This window comes from Oncorhynchus gorbuscha, unplaced genomic scaffold (assembly GCF_021184085.1).
Source record: "Oncorhynchus gorbuscha isolate QuinsamMale2020 ecotype Even-year unplaced genomic scaffold, OgorEven_v1.0 Un_scaffold_1211, whole genome shotgun sequence".
Lineage (NCBI taxonomy): Eukaryota > Metazoa > Chordata > Actinopteri > Salmoniformes > Salmonidae > Oncorhynchus > Oncorhynchus gorbuscha.
In genome coordinates, this window is record NW_025746057.1 from 116,365 (window position 1) to 137,500 (window position 21,136).

At 32.9% G+C, this 21,136-nt stretch overlaps 1 protein-coding gene across 1 annotated transcript in view; it reads left to right on the top strand.

The window, feature by feature from the left end:
• The first annotated feature begins 580 nt into the window (after positions 1-580).
• LOC124021789 (caskin-1-like) overlaps positions 581-21,136 on the top strand; it is a 45,016-nt gene continuing 24,460 nt past the window's right edge. The window contains exon 1 of the mRNA XM_046336910.1: positions 581-696. Within this exon, the coding sequence (XP_046192866.1) occupies positions 603-696 (94 nt within the window). The 5' untranslated portion in view covers positions 581-602. The remainder of the gene's footprint in view (positions 697-21,136) is intronic.

Sequence of the window (21,136 nt, forward strand, 5' to 3'; positions counted from 1 at the left end):
TTACAACTGGCGTGGCTCGTGCACAGCTGGCCGGTGATGTTTATGTAATAGCCGTGGTGTGAACTGATGGTAACATTGCAATTTCACCGTTTGTTTCGTTCTGATGACGGAGCGGCTGGTTCTGTTCGTTCTGATGCTTTGATAACAACGACATTTAACAGCGGGAACTGGGAGGAGTGTGAGTGTGAGCTCGAGCTCTCCCGTCACATGCACGTAAAGCACGCACAAACAGCTCCGTGAAAATCAGCACACCGGAAAATCTGTTTGGAATACGGTGCGTCTCGCGCTCTTAACCTCTACCAGGGGAGAGGCCGCCCCGTCGCGGACAGAGGGCAGGCCGGAGAGAGAGACAGAGAGGAGGAGGAGGAGGAGGAGGGTTGGTATAACGGGCATCGGTTCGTCTGTCGGTCTGAGGGATTCGGACAGCGGGTAGCTGTTCTCTACTGAAGCCGCATCGCAGCCACCCAACCCCTATACATCTGCTGCTGTGGACCGCTGACTGACTGGAGGATGAACGGAAGGGATTAACGACGAGGGGGAAAGAGAGAGGGGGAAGAGGAGAGGGATAGAGAGAGGGGGAAGAGGAGAGGGATAGAGAAAGGATGGGTAAGGACCAGGACCTGCTTCATGCGGTGAAGACCGAGGATCTTCTGACGGCGCAGCGGCTTCTCCAGCGACCCAGGCCCGGGAAAACCAGTCAGTACCCCCTTTGCTCTCTCTATCCCACACACTGGACACACACACACTGACATGCACACGCACACACACGCAGACGCAAACGCTTCACAACGATGTCAGGACAGTGGCGGTGTGTGTGTGTGTGATGTATGTGTGTATCCCGCAGGTTGGGGCAAATCCGATGTGATGTCGATAAACACGCGTTTGTACATGTGTGTGATAGAGAGAGATGATGAGGGTAATGATGATGAGGAGGAAGAAGAGGGAATTGATGATGAGGAAGATGAGGGAATTGATGATGATGAGGAGGATGATGAGGAAGATGAAATCAAATCAGATTGTATTTGCCGAACACCACCGGTATTACACCTTTAGGTATTTCACCTTACAGTAAAATGTTGAATACAACAGGTGTAGTAGACCTCACAGTGAAATGCTGAATACAACAGGTGTAGTAGACCTCACAGTGAAATGCTGAATACAACAGGTGTAGTAGACCTCACAGTGAAATGCTGAATACAACAGGTGTAGTAGACCTGACAGTGAAATGCTGAATACAACAGGTGTAGTAGACCTCACAGTGAAATGCTGAATACAACAGGTGTAGTAGACCTGACAGTGAAATGCTGAATACAACAGGTGTAGTAGACCTCACAGTGAAATGCTGAATACAACAGGTGTAGTAGACCTCACAGTGAAATGCTGAATACAACAGGTGTAGTAGACCTCACAGTGAAATGCTGAATAGAACAGGTGTAGTAGACCTCACAGTGAAATGCTGAATACAACAGGTGTAGTAGACCTCACAGTGAAATGCTGAATACAACAGGTGTAGTAGACCTCCTTCTGTAGCTCAGTTGGTAGAGCATGGCGCTTGTAACGCCAGGGTAGTGGGTTCGATCCCCGGGACCACCCATACGTAGAATGTATGCACACATGACTGTAAGTCGCTTTGGATAAAAGCGTCTGCTAAATGGCATATATATATAGATATACCTCACAGTGAAATGTTGAATACAACAGGCGTAGTAGACCTTACAGTGAAATGTTTACTAACAAGCCCTTACTTAACCAACAATGCAGTTTTAAGAAAATAAATAAATAAATATATATTTAAAACAGATAATAATAACAAATAATTAAAGAGCAGCAGAAAATAACAATATATACAGGGGGTACCTTTACAGAGTCAATGTGGAGACTATATACAGGAGGTACCAGTACAGAGTTAATGTGGAGGCTATATACAGGGGGGTACCAGTACAGAGTCAATGTGGAGGCTATATACAGGGGGGGTACCAGTACAGAGTCAATGTGGAGACTATATACAGGGGGTATCAGTACAGAGTCAATGTGGAGGCTATATACAGGGGGTACCAGTACAGAGTCAATGTGGAGACTATATACAGGGGGTACCAGTACAGAGTCAATGTGGAGACTATATACAGGAGGTACCAGTACAGAGTCAATGTGGAGGCTATATACAGGGTATTACGGTACAGAGTCAATGTGGAGGCTATATACAGGGTATTACGGTACAGAGTCAATGGGGAGGCTATATACAGGAGGTACCAGTACAGAGTCAATGTGGAGGCTATATACAGGGGGTACCGGTACAGAGTTAATGTGGAGGCTATATACAGGGGGTACCAGTACAGAGTCAATGTGGAGGCTATATACAGGGGGTACCGGTACAGAGTCAATGTGGAGGCTATATACAGGGGGTACCGGTACAGAGTTAATGTGGAGGCTATATACAGGGGGTACCAGTACAGAGTCAATGTGGAGGCTATATACAGGAGGTACCAGTACAGAGTCAATGTGGAGGCTATATACAGGGTATTACGGTACAAAGTCAATGTGGAGGCTATATACAGGGGGTACCGGTACAGAGTCAATGTGGAGGCTATATACAGGGGGTACCGGTACAGAGTCAATGTGGAGGCTATATACAGGGGGTACCGGTACAGAGTCAATGTGGAGGCTATATACAGGAGATACCAGTACAGAGTCAATATGGAGACTATATATAGACCTAATGCTGTTATAGACCTAATATAGACCTAATGCTGTTATAGACCTAATACTGTTATAGACCTAATATAGACCTAATACTGTTATAGACCTAATATAGACCTAATACTGTTATAGACCTAATATAGACCTAATGCTGTTATAGACCTAATACTGTTATAGACCTAATACTGTTATAGACCTAATACTGTTATTTATAGACCTAATATAGACCTAATACTGTTATAGACCTAATGCTGTTATAGACCTAATGCTGTTATAGACCTAATATAGACCTAATACTGTTATAGACCTAATACTGTTATAGACCTAATACTGTTATTTATAGACCTAATATAGACCTAATGCTGTTATAGACCTAATACTGTTATAGACCTAATACTGTTATAGACCTAATACTGTTATAGACCTAATGCTGTTATAGACCTAATGCTGTTATAGACCTAATACTGTTATAGACCTAATGCTGTTATAGACCTAATGCTGTTATAGACCTAATGCTGTTATAGACCTAATACTGTTATAGACCTAATGCTGTTATAGACCTAATGCTGTTATAGACCTAATACTGTTATAGACCTAATATAGACCTAATACTGTTATAGACCTAATATAGACCTAATGCTGTTATAGACCTAATACTGTTATAGACCTAATATAGACCTAATGCTGTTATAGACCTAATGCTGTTATAGACCTAATAAAGACCTAATGCTGTTATAGACCTAATACTGTTATAGACCTAATGCTGTTATAGACCTAATACTGTTATAGACCTAATATAGACCTAATACTGTTATAGACCTAATGCTGTTATAGACCTAATACTGTTATAGACCTAATATAGACCTAATACTGTTATAGACCTAATACTGTTATAGACCTAATACTGTTATAGACCTAATGCTGTTATAGACCTACAACTGTTATAGACCTAATATAGACCTAATACTGTTATAGACCTAATACTGTTATAGACCTAATACTGTTATAGACCTAATGCTGTTATAGACCTAATACTGTTATAGACCTAATATAGACCTAATACTGTTATAGACCTAATAGTGTTATAGACCTAATACTGTTATGGACCTAATATAGACCTAATACTCTTATAGACCTAATACTGTTATAGACCTAATATAGACCTAATACTGTTATAGACCTAATGCTGTTATAGACCTAATACTGTTATAGACCTAATATAGACCTAATACTGTTATAGACCTAATACTGTTATAGACCTAATACTGTTATAGACCTAATAGACTGTTATAGACCTAATACTGTTATAGACCTAATGCTGTTATAGACCTAATATAGACCTAATGCTGTTATAGACCTAATATAGACCTAATACTGTTATAGACCTAATGCTGTTATAGACCTAATACTGTTATAGGCCTAATGCTGTTATAGACCTAATGCTGTTTTAGACCTAATACTGTTATAGACCTAATACTGTTATAGACCTAATACTGTTATAGACCTAATACTTTTATAGACCTAATACTGTTATAGACCTAATACTGTTATAGACCTAATATAGACCTAATACTGTTATAGACCTAATACTGTTATAGACCTAATACTGTTATAGACCTAATATAGACCTAATACTGTTATAGACCTAATACTGTTATAGACCTAATATTGACCTAATACTGCTATATACCTAATATAGACCTAATACTGTTATAGACCTAATATAGACCTAATATTGTTATAGACCTAATACTGTTATAGACCTAATACTGTTATAGACTTAATACTGTTATAGACCTAATATAGACCTAATGCTGTTATAGACCTAATACTGTTATAGACCTAATGCTGTTATAGACCTAATACTTTTATAGACCTAATACTGTTATAGACCTAATACTGTTATAGACCTAATATAGACCTAATACTGTTATAGACCTAATACTGTTATAGACCTAATACTGTTATAGACCTAATATAGACCTAATACTGTTATAGACCTAATACTGTTATAGACCTAATATTGACCTAATACTGCTATATACCTAATATAGACCTAATACTGTTATAGACCTAATATAGACCTAATATTGTTATAGACCTAATACTGTTATAGACCTAATACTGTTATAGACTTAATACTGTTATAGACCTAATATAGACCTAATGCTGTTATAGACCTAATACTGTTATAGACCTAATGCTGTTATAGACCTAATATAGACCTAATACTGTTATAGACCTAATGCTGTTATAGACCTAATGCTGTTATAGACCTAATATAGACCTAATACTGTTATAGACCTAATACTGTTATAGACCTAATACTGTTATAGACCTAATACTGTTATAGACCTAATGTAGACCTAATGCTGTTATAGACCTAATGCTGTTATAGACCTAATACTGTTATAGACCTAATACTGTTATAGACCTAATACTGTTATAGACCTAATATAGACCTAATGCTGTTATAGACCTAATACTGTTATAGACCTAATGCTGTTATAGACCTAATGCTGTTATAGACCTAATATAGACCTAATGCTGTTATAGACCTAATATAGACCTAATACTGTTATAGACCTAATACTGTTATAGACCTAATACTTTTATAGACCTAATGCTGTTATAGACCTAATATAGACCTAATGCTGTTATAGACCTAATATAGACCTAATACTGTTATAGACCTAATACTGTTATAGACCTAATACTGTTATAGACCTAATACTGTTATAGACCTGTTATAGACGTAATATAGACCTAATACTGTTATAGACCTAATGCTGTTATAGACCTAATATAGACCTAATGCTGTTATAGACCTAATATAGACCTAATACTGTTATAGACCTAATGCTGTTATAGACCTAATACTGTTATAGGCCTAATGCTGTTATAGACCTAATGCTGTTTTAGACCTAATACTGTTATAGACCTAATACTGTTATAGACCTAATACTGTTATAGACCTAATACTTTTATAGACCTAATACTGTTATAGACCTAATACTGTTATAGACCTAATATAGACCTAATACTGTTATAGACCTAATACTGTTATAGACCTAATACTGTTATAGACCTAATATAGACCTAATACTGTTATAGACCTAATACTGTTATAGACCTAATATTGACCTAATACTGCTATATACCTAATATAGACCTAATACTGTTATAGACCTAATATAGACCTAATATTTTTATAGACCTAATACTGTTGTAGACCTAATACTGTTATAGACTTAATACTGTTATAGACCTAATATAGACCTAATGCTGTTATAGACCTAATACTGTTATAGACCTAATGCTGTTATAGACCTAATACTTTTATAGACCTAATACTGTTATAGACCTAATACTGTTATAGACCTAATATAGACCTAATACTGTTATAGACCTAATACTGTTATAGACCTAATACTGTTATAGACCTAATATAGACCTAATACTGTTATAGACCTAATACTGTTATAGACCTAATATTGACCTAATACTGCTATATACCTAATATAGACCTAATACTGTTATAGACCTAATATAGACCTAATATTGTTATAGACCTAATACTGTTATAGACCTAATACTGTTATAGACTTAATACTGTTATAGACCTAATATAGACCTAATGCTGTTATAGACCTAATACTGTTATAGACCTAATGCTGTTATAGACCTAATATAGACCTAATACTGTTATAGACCTAATGCTGTTATAGACCTAATGCTGTTATAGACCTAATATAGACCTAATACTGTTATAGACCTAATACTGTTATAGACCTAATACTGTTATAGACCTAATACTGTTATAGACCTAATGTAGACCTAATGCTGTTATAGACCTAATGCTGTTATAGACCTAATACTGTTATAGACCTAATACTGTTATAGACCTAATACTGTTATAGACCTAATATAGACCTAATGCTGTTATAGACCTAATACTGTTATAGACCTAATGCTGTTATAGACCTAATGCTGTTATATACCTAATATAGACCTAATGCTGTTATAGACCTAATATAGACCTAATACTGTTATAGACCTAATACTGTTATAGACCTAATACTTTTATAGACCTAATGCTGTTATAGACCTAATATAGACCTAATGCTGTTATAGACCTAATATAGACCTAATACTGTTATAGACCTAATACTGTTATAGACCTAATACTGTTATAGACCTAATACTGTTATAGACCTGTTATAGACGTAATATAGACCTAATACTGTTATAGACCTAATGCTGTTATAGACCTAATATAGACCTAATACTGTTATAGACCTAATGCTGTTATAGACCTAATGCTGTTATAGACCTAATATAGACCTAATGCTGTTATAGACCTAATACTGTTATAGGCCTAATGCTGTTATAGACCTAATGCTGTTTTAGACCTAATACTGTTATAGACCTAATACTATTATAGACCTAATACTGTTATAGACCTAATACTTTTATAGACCTAATACTGTTATAGACCTAATACTGTTATAGACCTAATATAGACCTAATACTGTTATAGACCTAATACTGTTATAGACCTAATACTGTTATAGACCTAATATAGACCTAATACTGTTATAGACCTAATACTGTTATAGACCTAATATTGACCTAATACTGCTATATACCTAATATAGACCTAATACTGTTATAGACCTAATATAGACCTAATATTGTTATAGACCTAATACTGTTGTAGACCTAATACTGTTATAGACTTAATACTGTTATAGACCTAATATAGACCTAATGCTGTTATAGACCTAATACTGTTATAGACCTAATGCTGTTATAGACCTAATACTTTTATAGACCTAATACTGTTATAGACCTAATACTGTTATAGACCTAATATAGACCTAATACTGTTATAGACCTAATACTGTTATAGACCTAATACTGTTATAGACCTAATATAGACCTAATACTGTTATAGACCTAATACTGTTATAGACCTAATATTGACCTAATACTGCTATATACCTAATATAGACCTAATACTGTTATAGACCTAATATAGACCTAATATTGTTATAGACCTAATACTGTTATAGACCTAATACTGTTATAGACTTAATACTGTTATAGACCTAATATAGACCTAATGCTGTTATAGACCTAATACTGTTATAGACCTAATGCTGTTATAGACCTAATATAGACCTAATACTGTTATAGACCGAATGCTGTTATAGACCTAATGCTGTTATAGACCTAATATAGACCTAATACTGTTATAGACCTAATACTGTTATAGACCTAATACTGTTATAGACCTAATACTGTTATAGACCTAATGTAGACCTAATGCTGTTATAGACCTAATGCTGTTATAGACCTAATACTGTTATAGACCTAATACTGTTATAGACCTAATACTGTTATAGACCTAATATAGACCTAATGCTGTTATAGACCTAATACTGTTATAGACCTAATGCTGTTATAGACCTAATGCTGTTATAGACCTAATATAGACCTAATACTGTTATAGACCTAATATAGACCTAATACTGTTATAGACCTAATACTGTTATAGACCTAATACTTTTATAGACCTAATGCTGTTATAGACCTAATATAGACCTAATGCTGTTATAGACCTAATATAGACCTAATACTGTTATAGACCTAATATAGACCTAATACTGTTATAGACCTAATACTGTTATAGACCTAATACTGTTATAGACCTAATACTGTTATAGACCTAATATAGACCTAATACTGTTATAGACCTAATACTGTTATAGACCTAATATAGACCTAATACTGTTATAGACCTAATATAGACCTAATACTGTTATAGACCTAATATAGACCTAATACTGTTATAGACCTAATATAGACCTAATACTGTTATAGACCTAATATAGACCTAATACTGTTATAGACCTAATACTGTTATAGACCTAATACTGTTATAGACCTAATATAGACCTAATACTGTTATAGACCTAATACTGTTATAGACCTAATATTAACCTAATACTGCTATATACCTAATATAGACCTAATACTGTTATAGACCTAATATAGACCTAATATTGTTATAGACCTAATACTGTTATAGACCTAATACTGTTATAGACTTAATACTGTTATAGACCTAATATAGACCTAATGCTGTTATAGACCTAATACTGTTATAGACCTAATGCTGTTATAGACCTAATATAGACCTAATACTGTTATAGACCTAATGCTGTTATAGACCTAATGCTGTTATAGACCTAATATAGACCTAATACTGTTATAGACCTAATACTGTTATAGACCTAATACTGTTATAGACCTAATACTGTTATAGACCTAATGTAGACCTAATGCTGTTATAGACCTAATGCTGTTATAGACCTAATACTGTTATAGACCTAATACTGTTATAGACCTAATACTGTTATAGACCTAATATAGACCTAATGCTGTTATAGACCTAATACTGTTATAGACCTAATGCTGTTATAGACCTAATGCTGTTATAGACCTAATATAGACCTAATGCTGTTATAGACCTAATATAGACCTAATACTGTTATAGACCTAATACTGTTATAGACCTAATACTTTTATAGACCTAATGCTGTTATAGACCTAATATAGACCTAATGCTGTTATAGACCTAATATAGACCTAATACTGTTATAGACCTAATACTGTTATAGACCTAATACTGTTATAGACCTAATACTGTTATAGACCTAATATAGACCTAATACTGTTATAGACCTAATATAGACCTAATACTGTTATAGACCTAATATAGACCTAATACTGTTATAGACCTAATATAGACCTAATACTGTTATAGACCTAATATAGACCTAATACTGTTATAGACCTAATATAGACCTAATACTGTTATAGACCTAATACTGTTATAGACCTAATACTGTTATAGACCTAATATAGACCTAATACTGTTATAGACCTAATACTGTTATAGACCTAATATTGACCTAATACTGCTATATACCTAATATAGACCTAATACTGTTATAGACCTAATATAGACCTAATATTGTTATAGACCTAATACTGTTATAGACCTAATACTGTTATAGACTTAATACTGTTATAGACCTAATATAGACCTAATGCTGTTATAGACCTAATACTGTTATAGACCTAATGCTGTTATAGACCTAATATAGACCTAATACTGTTATAGACCTAATGCTGTTATAGACCTAATATAGACCTAATACTGTTATAGACCTAATACTGTTATAGACCTAATACTGTTATAGACCTAATGCTGTTATAGACCTAATACTGTTATAGACCTAATATAGACCTAATGCTGTTATAGACCTAATATAGACCTAATACTGTTATAGACCTAATATAGACCTAATACTGTTATAGACCTAATACTGTTATAGACCTAATATAGACCTAATACAAGACCATGGTGCTTGCCTATAGACCTCATACCTCCAGGCTTATAGGCCCTACACCCAAACAAGGGCACTGATCCACCTAATGCTCGCCTCCCTACCACTGAGGAAGTACAGCTATAGACCTCAAAACTGTTATAGACTGGCCCCCAATGGTGGAATAAACTCCCTAATAGGACAGCGGAGTCAATCACCACCTTCCGGAGACCCTAAACCCCACCTCTTTAAGACCTAATAGGATAGACCTAATACTTTAAGATAGACCTAATACTGTTATAGACCTAATAATGCACCAATTTGTTATAGACCTAAATACTTAAATGTAATACTGTTATAGACCTAATACTGTTATAGACCTAATATTGACCTAATACTGTTATAGACCTAATATAGACCTAATACTGTTATAGACCTAATATAGACCTAATACTGTTATAGACCTAATATAGACCTAACACTGTTATAGACCTAATACTGTTATAGACCTAATACTGTTATAGACCTAATACTGTTATAGACCTAATGCTGTTGTAGACCTAATATTGTTATAGACCTAATATAGACCTAATGCTGTTATAGACCTAATATAGACCTAATACTGTTATAGACCTAATACTGTTATAGACCTAATACTGTTATAGACCTAATGCTGTTATAGACCTAATACTGTTATAGACCTAATATAGACCTAATGCTGTTATAGACCTAATACTGTTATAGACCTAATACTGTTATAGACCTAATATAGACCTAATACTGTTATAGACCTAATATAGACCTAATACTGTTATAGACCTAATATAGACCTAATACTGTTATAGACCTAATATAGACCTAATACTGTTATAGACCTAATACTGTTATAGACCTAATACTGTTATAGACCTAATATAGACCTAATACTGTTATAGACCTAATACTGTTATAGACCTAATATTGACCTAATACTGTTATAGACCTAATATAGACCTAATACTGTTATAGACCTAATACTGTTATAGACCTAATATAGACCTAATACTGTTATAGACCTAATACTGTTATAGACCTAATATTGACCTAATACTGTTATAGACCTAATGCTGTTATAGACCTAATACTGTTATAGACCTAATACTGTTATAGACCTAATATAGACCTAATACTGTTATAGACCTAATATAGACCTAATACTGTTATAGACCTAATACTGTTATAGACCTAATGCTGTTATAGACCTAATACTGTTATAGACCTAATACTGTTATAGACCTAATATAGACCTAATACTGTTATAGACCTAATACTGTTATAGACCTAATATAGACCTAATACTGTTATAGACCTAATATAGACCTAATACTGTTATAGACCTAATATAGACCTAATACTGTTATAGACCTAATATAGACCTAATACTGTTATAGACCTAATATAGACCTAATACTGTTATAGACCTAATACTGTTATAGACCTAATACTGTTATAGACCTAATATAGACCTAATACTGTTATAGACCTAATACTGTTATAGACCTAATATTGACCTAATACTGTTATAGACCTAATATAGACCTAATACTGTTATAGACCTAATACTGTTATAGACCTAATACTGTTATAGACCTAATATAGACCTAATGCTGTTATAGACCTAATACTGTTATAGACCTAATGCTGTTATAGACCTAATACTGTTGTAGATCTAATACTGTTATAGACCTAATGCTGTTATAGACCTAATACTGTTATAGACCTAATATAGACCTAATACTGTTATAGACCTAATGCTGTTATAGACCTAATACTGTTATAGACCTAATATAGACCTAATACTGTTATAGACCTAATGCTGTTATAGACCTAATACTGTTATAGACCTAATACTGTTATAGACCTAATATAGACCTAATACTGTTATAGACCTAATATAGACCTAATACTGTTATAGACCTAATACTGTTATAGACCTAATACTGTTATAGACCTAATACTGTTATAGACCTAATATAGACCTAATACTGTTATAGACCTAATACTGTTATAGACCTAATACTGTTATAGACCTAATATTGACCTAATACTGTTATAGACCTAATGCTGTTATAGACCTAATATAAACCTAATACTGTTATAGACCTAATGCTGTTATAGACCTAATATAGACCTAATACTGTTATAGACCTAATACTGTTATAGACCTAATGCTGTCATAGACCCAATATAGACCTAATACTGTTATAGACCTAATACTGTTATAGACCTAATATAGACCTAATACTGTTATAGACCTAATGCTGTTATAGACCTAATACTGTTATAGACCTAATATAGACCTAATACTGTTATAGACCTAATACTGTTATAGACCTAATACTGTTATAGACCTGTTATAGACATAATATAGACCTAATACTGTTATAGACCTAATGCTGTTATAGACCTAATATAGACCTAATACTGTTATAGACCTAATGCTGTTATAGACCTAATATAGACCTAATACTGTTATAGACCTAATACTGTTATAGACCTAAGGCTGTTATAGACCCAATATAGACCTAATACTGTTATAGACCTAATGCTGTTGTAGACCTAATACTGTTATAGACCTAATGCTGTTATAGACCTAATATAGACCTAATACTGTTATAGACCTAATACTGTTATAGACCTAATACTGTTATAGACCTAATGCTGTTATAGACCTAATACTGTTATAGACCTAATATAGACCTAATGCTGTTATAGACCTAATATAGACCTAATACTGTTATAGACCTAATATAGACCTAATACTGTTATAGACCTAATATAGACCTAATACTGTTATAGACCTAATACTGTTATAGACCTAATACTGTTATAGACCTAATATAGACCTAATACAAGACCATGGTGCTTGCCTAGACTAATACTGTTACCTAGTACCTCCAGGCTCTGATCTGGCCCTACACCCAAACAAGGGCACTGCTTCATCCACCTCTGGCCTGCTACCACTGAGGAAGTACAGCTCCCGCCTAGCCCAGTCAAAACTGTTCGCTGCTCTGGCCCCCCAATGGTGGAACAAACTCCCTCACGACCCAGGACAGCGGAGTCAATCACCACCTTCCGGAGACACCTGAAACCCCACCTCTTTGAGGAATACCTAGATAGGATAAGTAATCCCTCTCAATAAGATTTAGATGCACTATTGTAAAGTGACTGTTCCACTGGATGTCATAAGGTGAATGCACCAATTTGTAAGTCGCTCTGGATAAGAGCGTCTGCTAAATGACTTAAATGTAATACTGTTATAGACCTAATACTGTTATAGACCTAATATTGACCTAATACTGTTATAGACCTAATATAGACCTAATACTGTTATAGACCTAATATAGACCTAATACTGTTATAGACCTAATATAGACCTAACACTGTTATAGACCTAATACTGTTATAGACCTAATACTGTTATAGACCTAATACTGTTATAGACCTAATGCTGTTGTAGACCTAATATTGTTATAGACCTAATATAGACCTAATGCTGTTATAGACCTAATATAGACCTAATACTGTTATAGACCTAATACTGTTATAGACCTAATACTGTTATAGACCTAATGCTGTTATAGACCTAATACTGTTATAGACCTAATATAGACCTAATGCTGTTATAGACCTAATACTGTTATAGACCTAATATAGACCTAATACTGTTATAGACCTAATACTGTTATAGACCTAATATAGACCTAATACTGTTATAGACCTAATATAGACCTAATACTGTTATAGACCTAATATAGACCTAATACTGTTATAGACCTAATATAGACCTAATACTGTTATAGACCTAATATAGACCTAATACTGTTATAGACCTAATACTGTTATAGACCTAATACTGTTATAGACCTAATATAGACCTAATACTGTTATAGACCTAATACTGTTATAGACCTAATATTGACCTAATACTGTTATAGACCTAATATAGACCTAATACTGTTATAGACCTAATACTGTTATAGACCTAATATAGACCTAATACTGTTATAGACCTAATACTGTTATAGACCTAATATTGACCTAATACTGTTATAGACCTAATACTGTTATAGACCTAATACTGTTATAGACCTAATACTGTTATAGACCTAATATAGACCTAATACTGTTATAGACCTAATACTGTTATAGACCTAATGCTGTTATAGACCTAATACTGTTATAGACCTAATACTGTTATAGACCTAATATAGACCTAATACTGTTATAGACCTAATACTGTTATAGACCTAATATAGACCTAATACTGTTATAGACCTAATATAGACCTAATACTGTTATAGACCTAATATAGACCTAATACTGTTATAGACCTAATATAGACCTAATACTGTTATAGACCTAATATAGACCTAATACTGTTATAGACCTAATACTGTTATAGACCTAATACTGTTATAGACCTAATATAGACCTAATACTGTTATAGACCTAATATTGACCTAATACTGTTATAGACCTAATATAGACCTAATACTGTTATAGACCTAATACTGTTATAGACCTAATACTGTTATAGACCTAATATAGACCTAATGCTGTTATAGACCTAATACTGTTATAGACCTAATACTGTTATAGACCTAATACTGTTATAGACCTAATACTGTTATAGACCTAATGCTGTTATAGACCTAATACTGTTATAGACCTAATATAGACCTAATACTGTTATAGACCTAATGCTGTTATAGACCTAATACTGTTATAGACCTAATATAGACCTAATACTGTTATAGACCTAATGCTGTTATAGACCTAATACTGTTATAGACCTAATACTGTTATAGACCTAATATAGACCTAATACTGTTATAGACCTAATATAGACCTAATACTGTTATAGACCTAATACTGTTATAGACCTAATACTGTTATAGACCTAATACTGTTATAGACCTAATATAGACCTAATACTGTTATAGACCTAATACTGTTATAGACCTAATACTGTTATAGACCTAATATATAGACCTAATACTGTTATAGACCTAATACTGTTATAGACCTAATATAAACCTAATACTGTTATAGACCTAATGCTGTTATAGACCTAATATAGACCTAATACTGTTATAGACCTAATACTGTTATAGACCTAATACTGTTATAGACCTAATATAGACCTAATACTGTTATAGACCTAATACTGTTATAGACCTAATATAGACCTAATACTGTTATAGACCTAATGCTGTTATAGACCTAATACTGTTATAGACCTAATATAGACCTAATACTGTTATAGACCTAATACTGTTATAGACCTAATACTGTTATAGACCTAATATAGACCTAATACTGTTATAGACCTAATGCTATTATAGACCTAATATAGACCTAATACTGTTATAGACCTAATGCTGTTATAGACCTAATATAGACCTAATACTGTTATAGACCTAATACTGTTATAGACCTAATGCTGTTATAGACCTAATATAGACCTAATACTGTTATAGACCTAATATAGACCTAATACTGTTATAGACCTAATATAGACCTAATGCTGTTTAGACCTAATACTGTTATAGACCTAATACTGTTATAGACCTAATACTGTTATAGACCTAATATAGACCTAATACTGTTATAGACCTAATACTGTTATAGACCTAATACTGTTATAGACCTAATACTGTTATAGACCTAATACTGTTATAGACCTAATATAGACCTAATACTGTTATAGACCTAATACTGTTATAGACCTAATATAGACCTAATACTGTTATAGACCTAATATAGACCTAATACTGTTATAGACCTAATACTGTTATAGACCTAATACTGTTATAGACCTAATACTGTTATAGACCTAATATAGACCTAATGCTGTTATAGACCTAATACTGTTATAGACCTAATGCTGTTATAGACCTAATATAGACCTAATACTGTTGTAGACCTAATACTGTTATAGACCTAATATAGACCTAATACTGTTATAGACCTAATACTGTTATACCTAATATAGACCTAATACTGTTATAGACCTAATATAGACCTAATATTGTTATAGACCTAATACTGTTATAGACCTAATACTGTTATAGACCTAATATAGACCTAATGCTGTTATAGACCTAATACTGTTATAGACCTAATGCTGTTATAGACCTAATATAGACCTAATACTGTTATAGACCTAATATGTTATAGACCTAATGCTGTTATAGACCTAATATAGACCTAATACTGTTATAGACCTAATACTGTTATAGACCTAATACTGTTATAGACCTAATACTGTTATAGACCTAATATAGACCTAATACTGTTATAAACCTAATGATAGACCTAATACTGTTATAGACCTAATACTGTTATAGACCTAATATTGACCTAATACTGTTATAGACCTAATATAGACCTAATACTGTTATAGACCTAATAGCTGTTATAGACCTAATATCAGACCTCCAGGCTCTGATAGACCTAATAAACAAGGGCACTGTTATCCACCTAATGGCCTGCTATAGACCTAATAGGAAGTACATACTGTTATAGACCTAATACTGTTATAGACCCCCAATGGTGGAACAAACTCCCTAGACCCAATATAGACCTAATACTGTTATAGACCTAATACCTCTTAGACCTAATAGGATATAATCCTAATATAGACCTAATACTTTATAGACACTATTGTAAAGTGACTGTTCCACTGGACCATAAGGTGAATGACCTAATTTGTTATAGACCTAATGGATATAGACCTAATACTGTTAAACCTAATACTGTTATAGACCTAATACTGTTATAGACCTAATACTGTTATAGACCTAATATTTATAGACCTAATACTGTTATAGACCTAATACTGTTATAGACCTAATATATAGACCTAATACTGTTATAGACCTAATATAGACCTAATACTGTTATAGACCTAATATAGACCTAATACTGTTATAGACCTAATACTGTTATAGACCTAATACTGTTATAGACCTAATACTGTTATAGACCTAATGCTGTATAGACCTAATATTGACCTATAGACCTAATATAGACCTAATACTGTTATAGACCTAATATAGACCTAATACTGTTATAGACCTAATACTGTTATAGACCTAATACTGTTATAGACCTAATGCTGTTATAGACCTAATACTGTTATAGACCTAATATAGACCTAATGCTGACCTAATATAGACCTAATACTGTTATAGACCTAATGCTGTTATAGACCTAATACTGTTATAGACCTAATACTGTTATAGACCTAATATAGACCTAATACTGTTATAGACCTAATACTGTTATAGACCTAATATAGACCTAATACTGTTATAGACCTAATATAGACCTAATACTGTTATAGACCTAATATAGACCTAATACTGTTATAGACCTAATATAGACCTAATACTGTTATAGACCTAATATAGACCTAATACTGTTATAGACCTAATACTGTTATAGACCTAATATAGACCTAATACTGTTATAGACCTAATACTGTTATAGACCTAATACTGTTATAGACCTAATATAGACCTAATACTGTTATAGACCTAATACTGTTATAGACCTAATACTGTTATAGACCTAATATAGACCTAATGCTGTTATAGACCTAATACTGTTATAGACCTAATGCTGTTATAGACCTAATATAGACCTAATACTGTTATAGACCTAATACTGTTATAGACCTAATATAGACCTAATACTGTTATAGACCTAATACTGTTATAGACCTAATACTGTTATAGACCTAATGCTGTTATAGACCTAATACTGTTATAGACCTAATATAGACCTAATACTGTTATAGACCTAATACTGTTATAGACCTAATACTGTTATAGACCTAATACTGTTATAGACCTAATACTGTTATAGACCTAATATAGACCTAATACTGTTATAGACCTAATATAGACCTAATACTGTTATAGACCTAATACTGTTATAGACCTAATACTGTTATAGACCTAATACTGTTATAGACCTAATACTGTTATAGACCTAATACTGTTATAGACCTAATACTGTTATAGACCTAATACTGTTATAGACCTAATATAGACCTAATACTGTTATAGACCTAATACTAATACTGTTATAGACCTAATATAGACCTAATACTGTTATAGACCTAATACTGTTATAGACCTAATACTGTTATAGACCTAATATAGACCTAATACTGTTATAGACCTAATACTGTTATAGACCTAATATTGACCTAATACTGTTATAGACCTAATATAGACCTAATACTGTTATAGACCTAATACTGTTATAGACCTAATACTGTTATAGACCTAATATAGACCTAATGCTGTTATAGACCTAATACTGTTATAGACCTAATGCTGTTATAGACCTAATATAGACCTAATACTGTTGTAGACCTAATACTGTTATAGACCTAATATAGACCTAATGCTGTTATAGACCTAATACTGTTATAGACCTAATGCTGTTATAGACCTAATGCTGTTATAGACCTAATACTGTTATAGACCTAATATAGACCTAATACTGTTATAGACCTAATACTGTTATAGACCTAATGCTGTTATAGACCTAATACTGTTATAGACCTAATATAGACCTAATACTGTTATAGACCTAATATAGACCTAATACTGTTATAGACCTAATACTGTTATAGACCTAATACTGTTATAGACCTAATACTGTTATAGACCTAATATAGACCTAATACTGTTATAGACCTAATACTGTTATAGACCTAATATAGACCTAATACTGTTATAGCCCTAATATAGACCTAATACTGTTATAGACCTAATATAGACCTAATACTGTTATAGACCTAATATAGACCTAATGCTGTTATAGACCTAATGCTGTTATAGACCTAATACTGTTATAGACCTAATATAGACCTAATACTGTTATAGACCTAATACTGTTATAGACCTAATACTGTTATAGACCTAATGCTGTTATAGACCTAATACTGTTATAGACCTAATATAGACCTAATGCTGTTATAGACCTAATATAGACCTAATACTGTTATAGACCTAATACTGTTATAGACCTAATACTGTTATAGACCTAATACTGTTATAGACCTAATATAGACCTAATACTGTTATAGACCTAATACTGTTATAGACCTAATATAGACCTAATACTGTTATAGACCTAATATAGACCTAATACTGTTATAGACCTAATATAGACCTAATACTGTTAAAGACCTAATATTGACCTAATACTGTTATAGACCTAATACTGTTATAGACCTAATACTGTTATAGACCTAATATAGACCTAATACTGTTATAGACCTAATACTGTTATAGACCTAATATTGACCTAATACTGTTATAGACCTAATACTGTTATAGACCTAATACTGTTATAGACCTAATATAGACCTAATACTGTTATAGACCTAATACTGTTATAGACCTAATATTGACCTAATACTGTTATAGACCTAATATAGACCTAATACTGTTATAGACCTAATACTGTTATAGACCTAATACTGTTATAGACCTAATATAGACCTAATGCTGTTATAGACCTAATGAGACCTAATACTGTTATAGACCTAATATGTTATAGACCTAATATAGACCTAATACTGTTATAGACCTAGACCTAATACTGTTATAGACCTAATATAGACCTAATGCTGTTATAGACCTAATACTGTTATAGACCTAATACTGTTATAGACCTAATGCTGTTATAGACCTAATACTGTTATAGACCTAATATAGACCTAATACTGTTATAGACCTAATACTGTTATAGACCTAATGCTGTTATAGACCTAATACTGTTATAGACCTAATATAGACCTAATACTGTTATAGACCTAATATAGACCTAATACTGTTATAGACCTAATACTGTTATAGACCTAATACTGTTATAGACCTAATACTGTTATAGACCTAATATAGACCTAATACTGTTATAGACCTAATACTGTTATAGACCTAATATAGACCTAATACTGTTATAGACCTAATATAGACCTAATACTGTTATAGACCTAATATAGACCTAATACTGTTATAGACCTAATATAGACCTAATACTGTTATAGACCTAATACTGTTATAGACCTAATACTGTTATAGACCTAATATAGACCTAATACTGTTATAGACCTAATACTGTTATAGACCTAATATTGACCTAATACTGTTATAAACCTAATATAGACCTAATACTGTTATAGACCTAATACTGTTATAGACCTAATACTGTTATAGACCTAATATAGACCTAATGCTGTTATAGACCTAATACTGTTATAGACCTAATGCTGTTATAGACCTAATATAGACCTAATACTGTTCTAGACCTAATACTGTTATAGACCTAATATAGACCTAATGCTGTTATAGACCTAATACTGTTATAGACCTAATGCTGTTATAGACCTAATACTGTTATAGACCTAATATAGACCTAATGCTGTTATAGACCTAATATAGACCTAATACTGTTATAGACCTAATACTGTTATAGACCTAATACTGTTATAGACCTAATACTGTTATAGACCTAATATAGACCTAATGCTGTTATAGACCTAATACTGTTATAGACCTAATATAGACCTAATACTGTTATAGACCTAATATAGACCTAATACTGTTATAGACCTAATGCTGTTATAGACCTAATACTGTTATAGACCTAATATAGACCTAATGTGTTATGACCTGGTGTGTTGATAGACCTACATGGTGTTATAGACCTAGAGATAGACCTAATGGTGTTATAGAGAGAGGGACATGGTACTGTTCTACAGTAGGACTAATACTGTTATAGACCTCGGGGACGAGGGTTATTGGTGTGTAGACCTAGAGATAGACATGGTGTGTTCTACAGTAGGACCAATACTGTTCTGGACCTAATTGGTATGTGTATAGTGTGTGTGAGAGGGACATAATGTGTTATAGACCTAATGCTGTTGGGAGACCTTATATGGATGTAATGTGTTATAGACCATAATGTGTTCTATA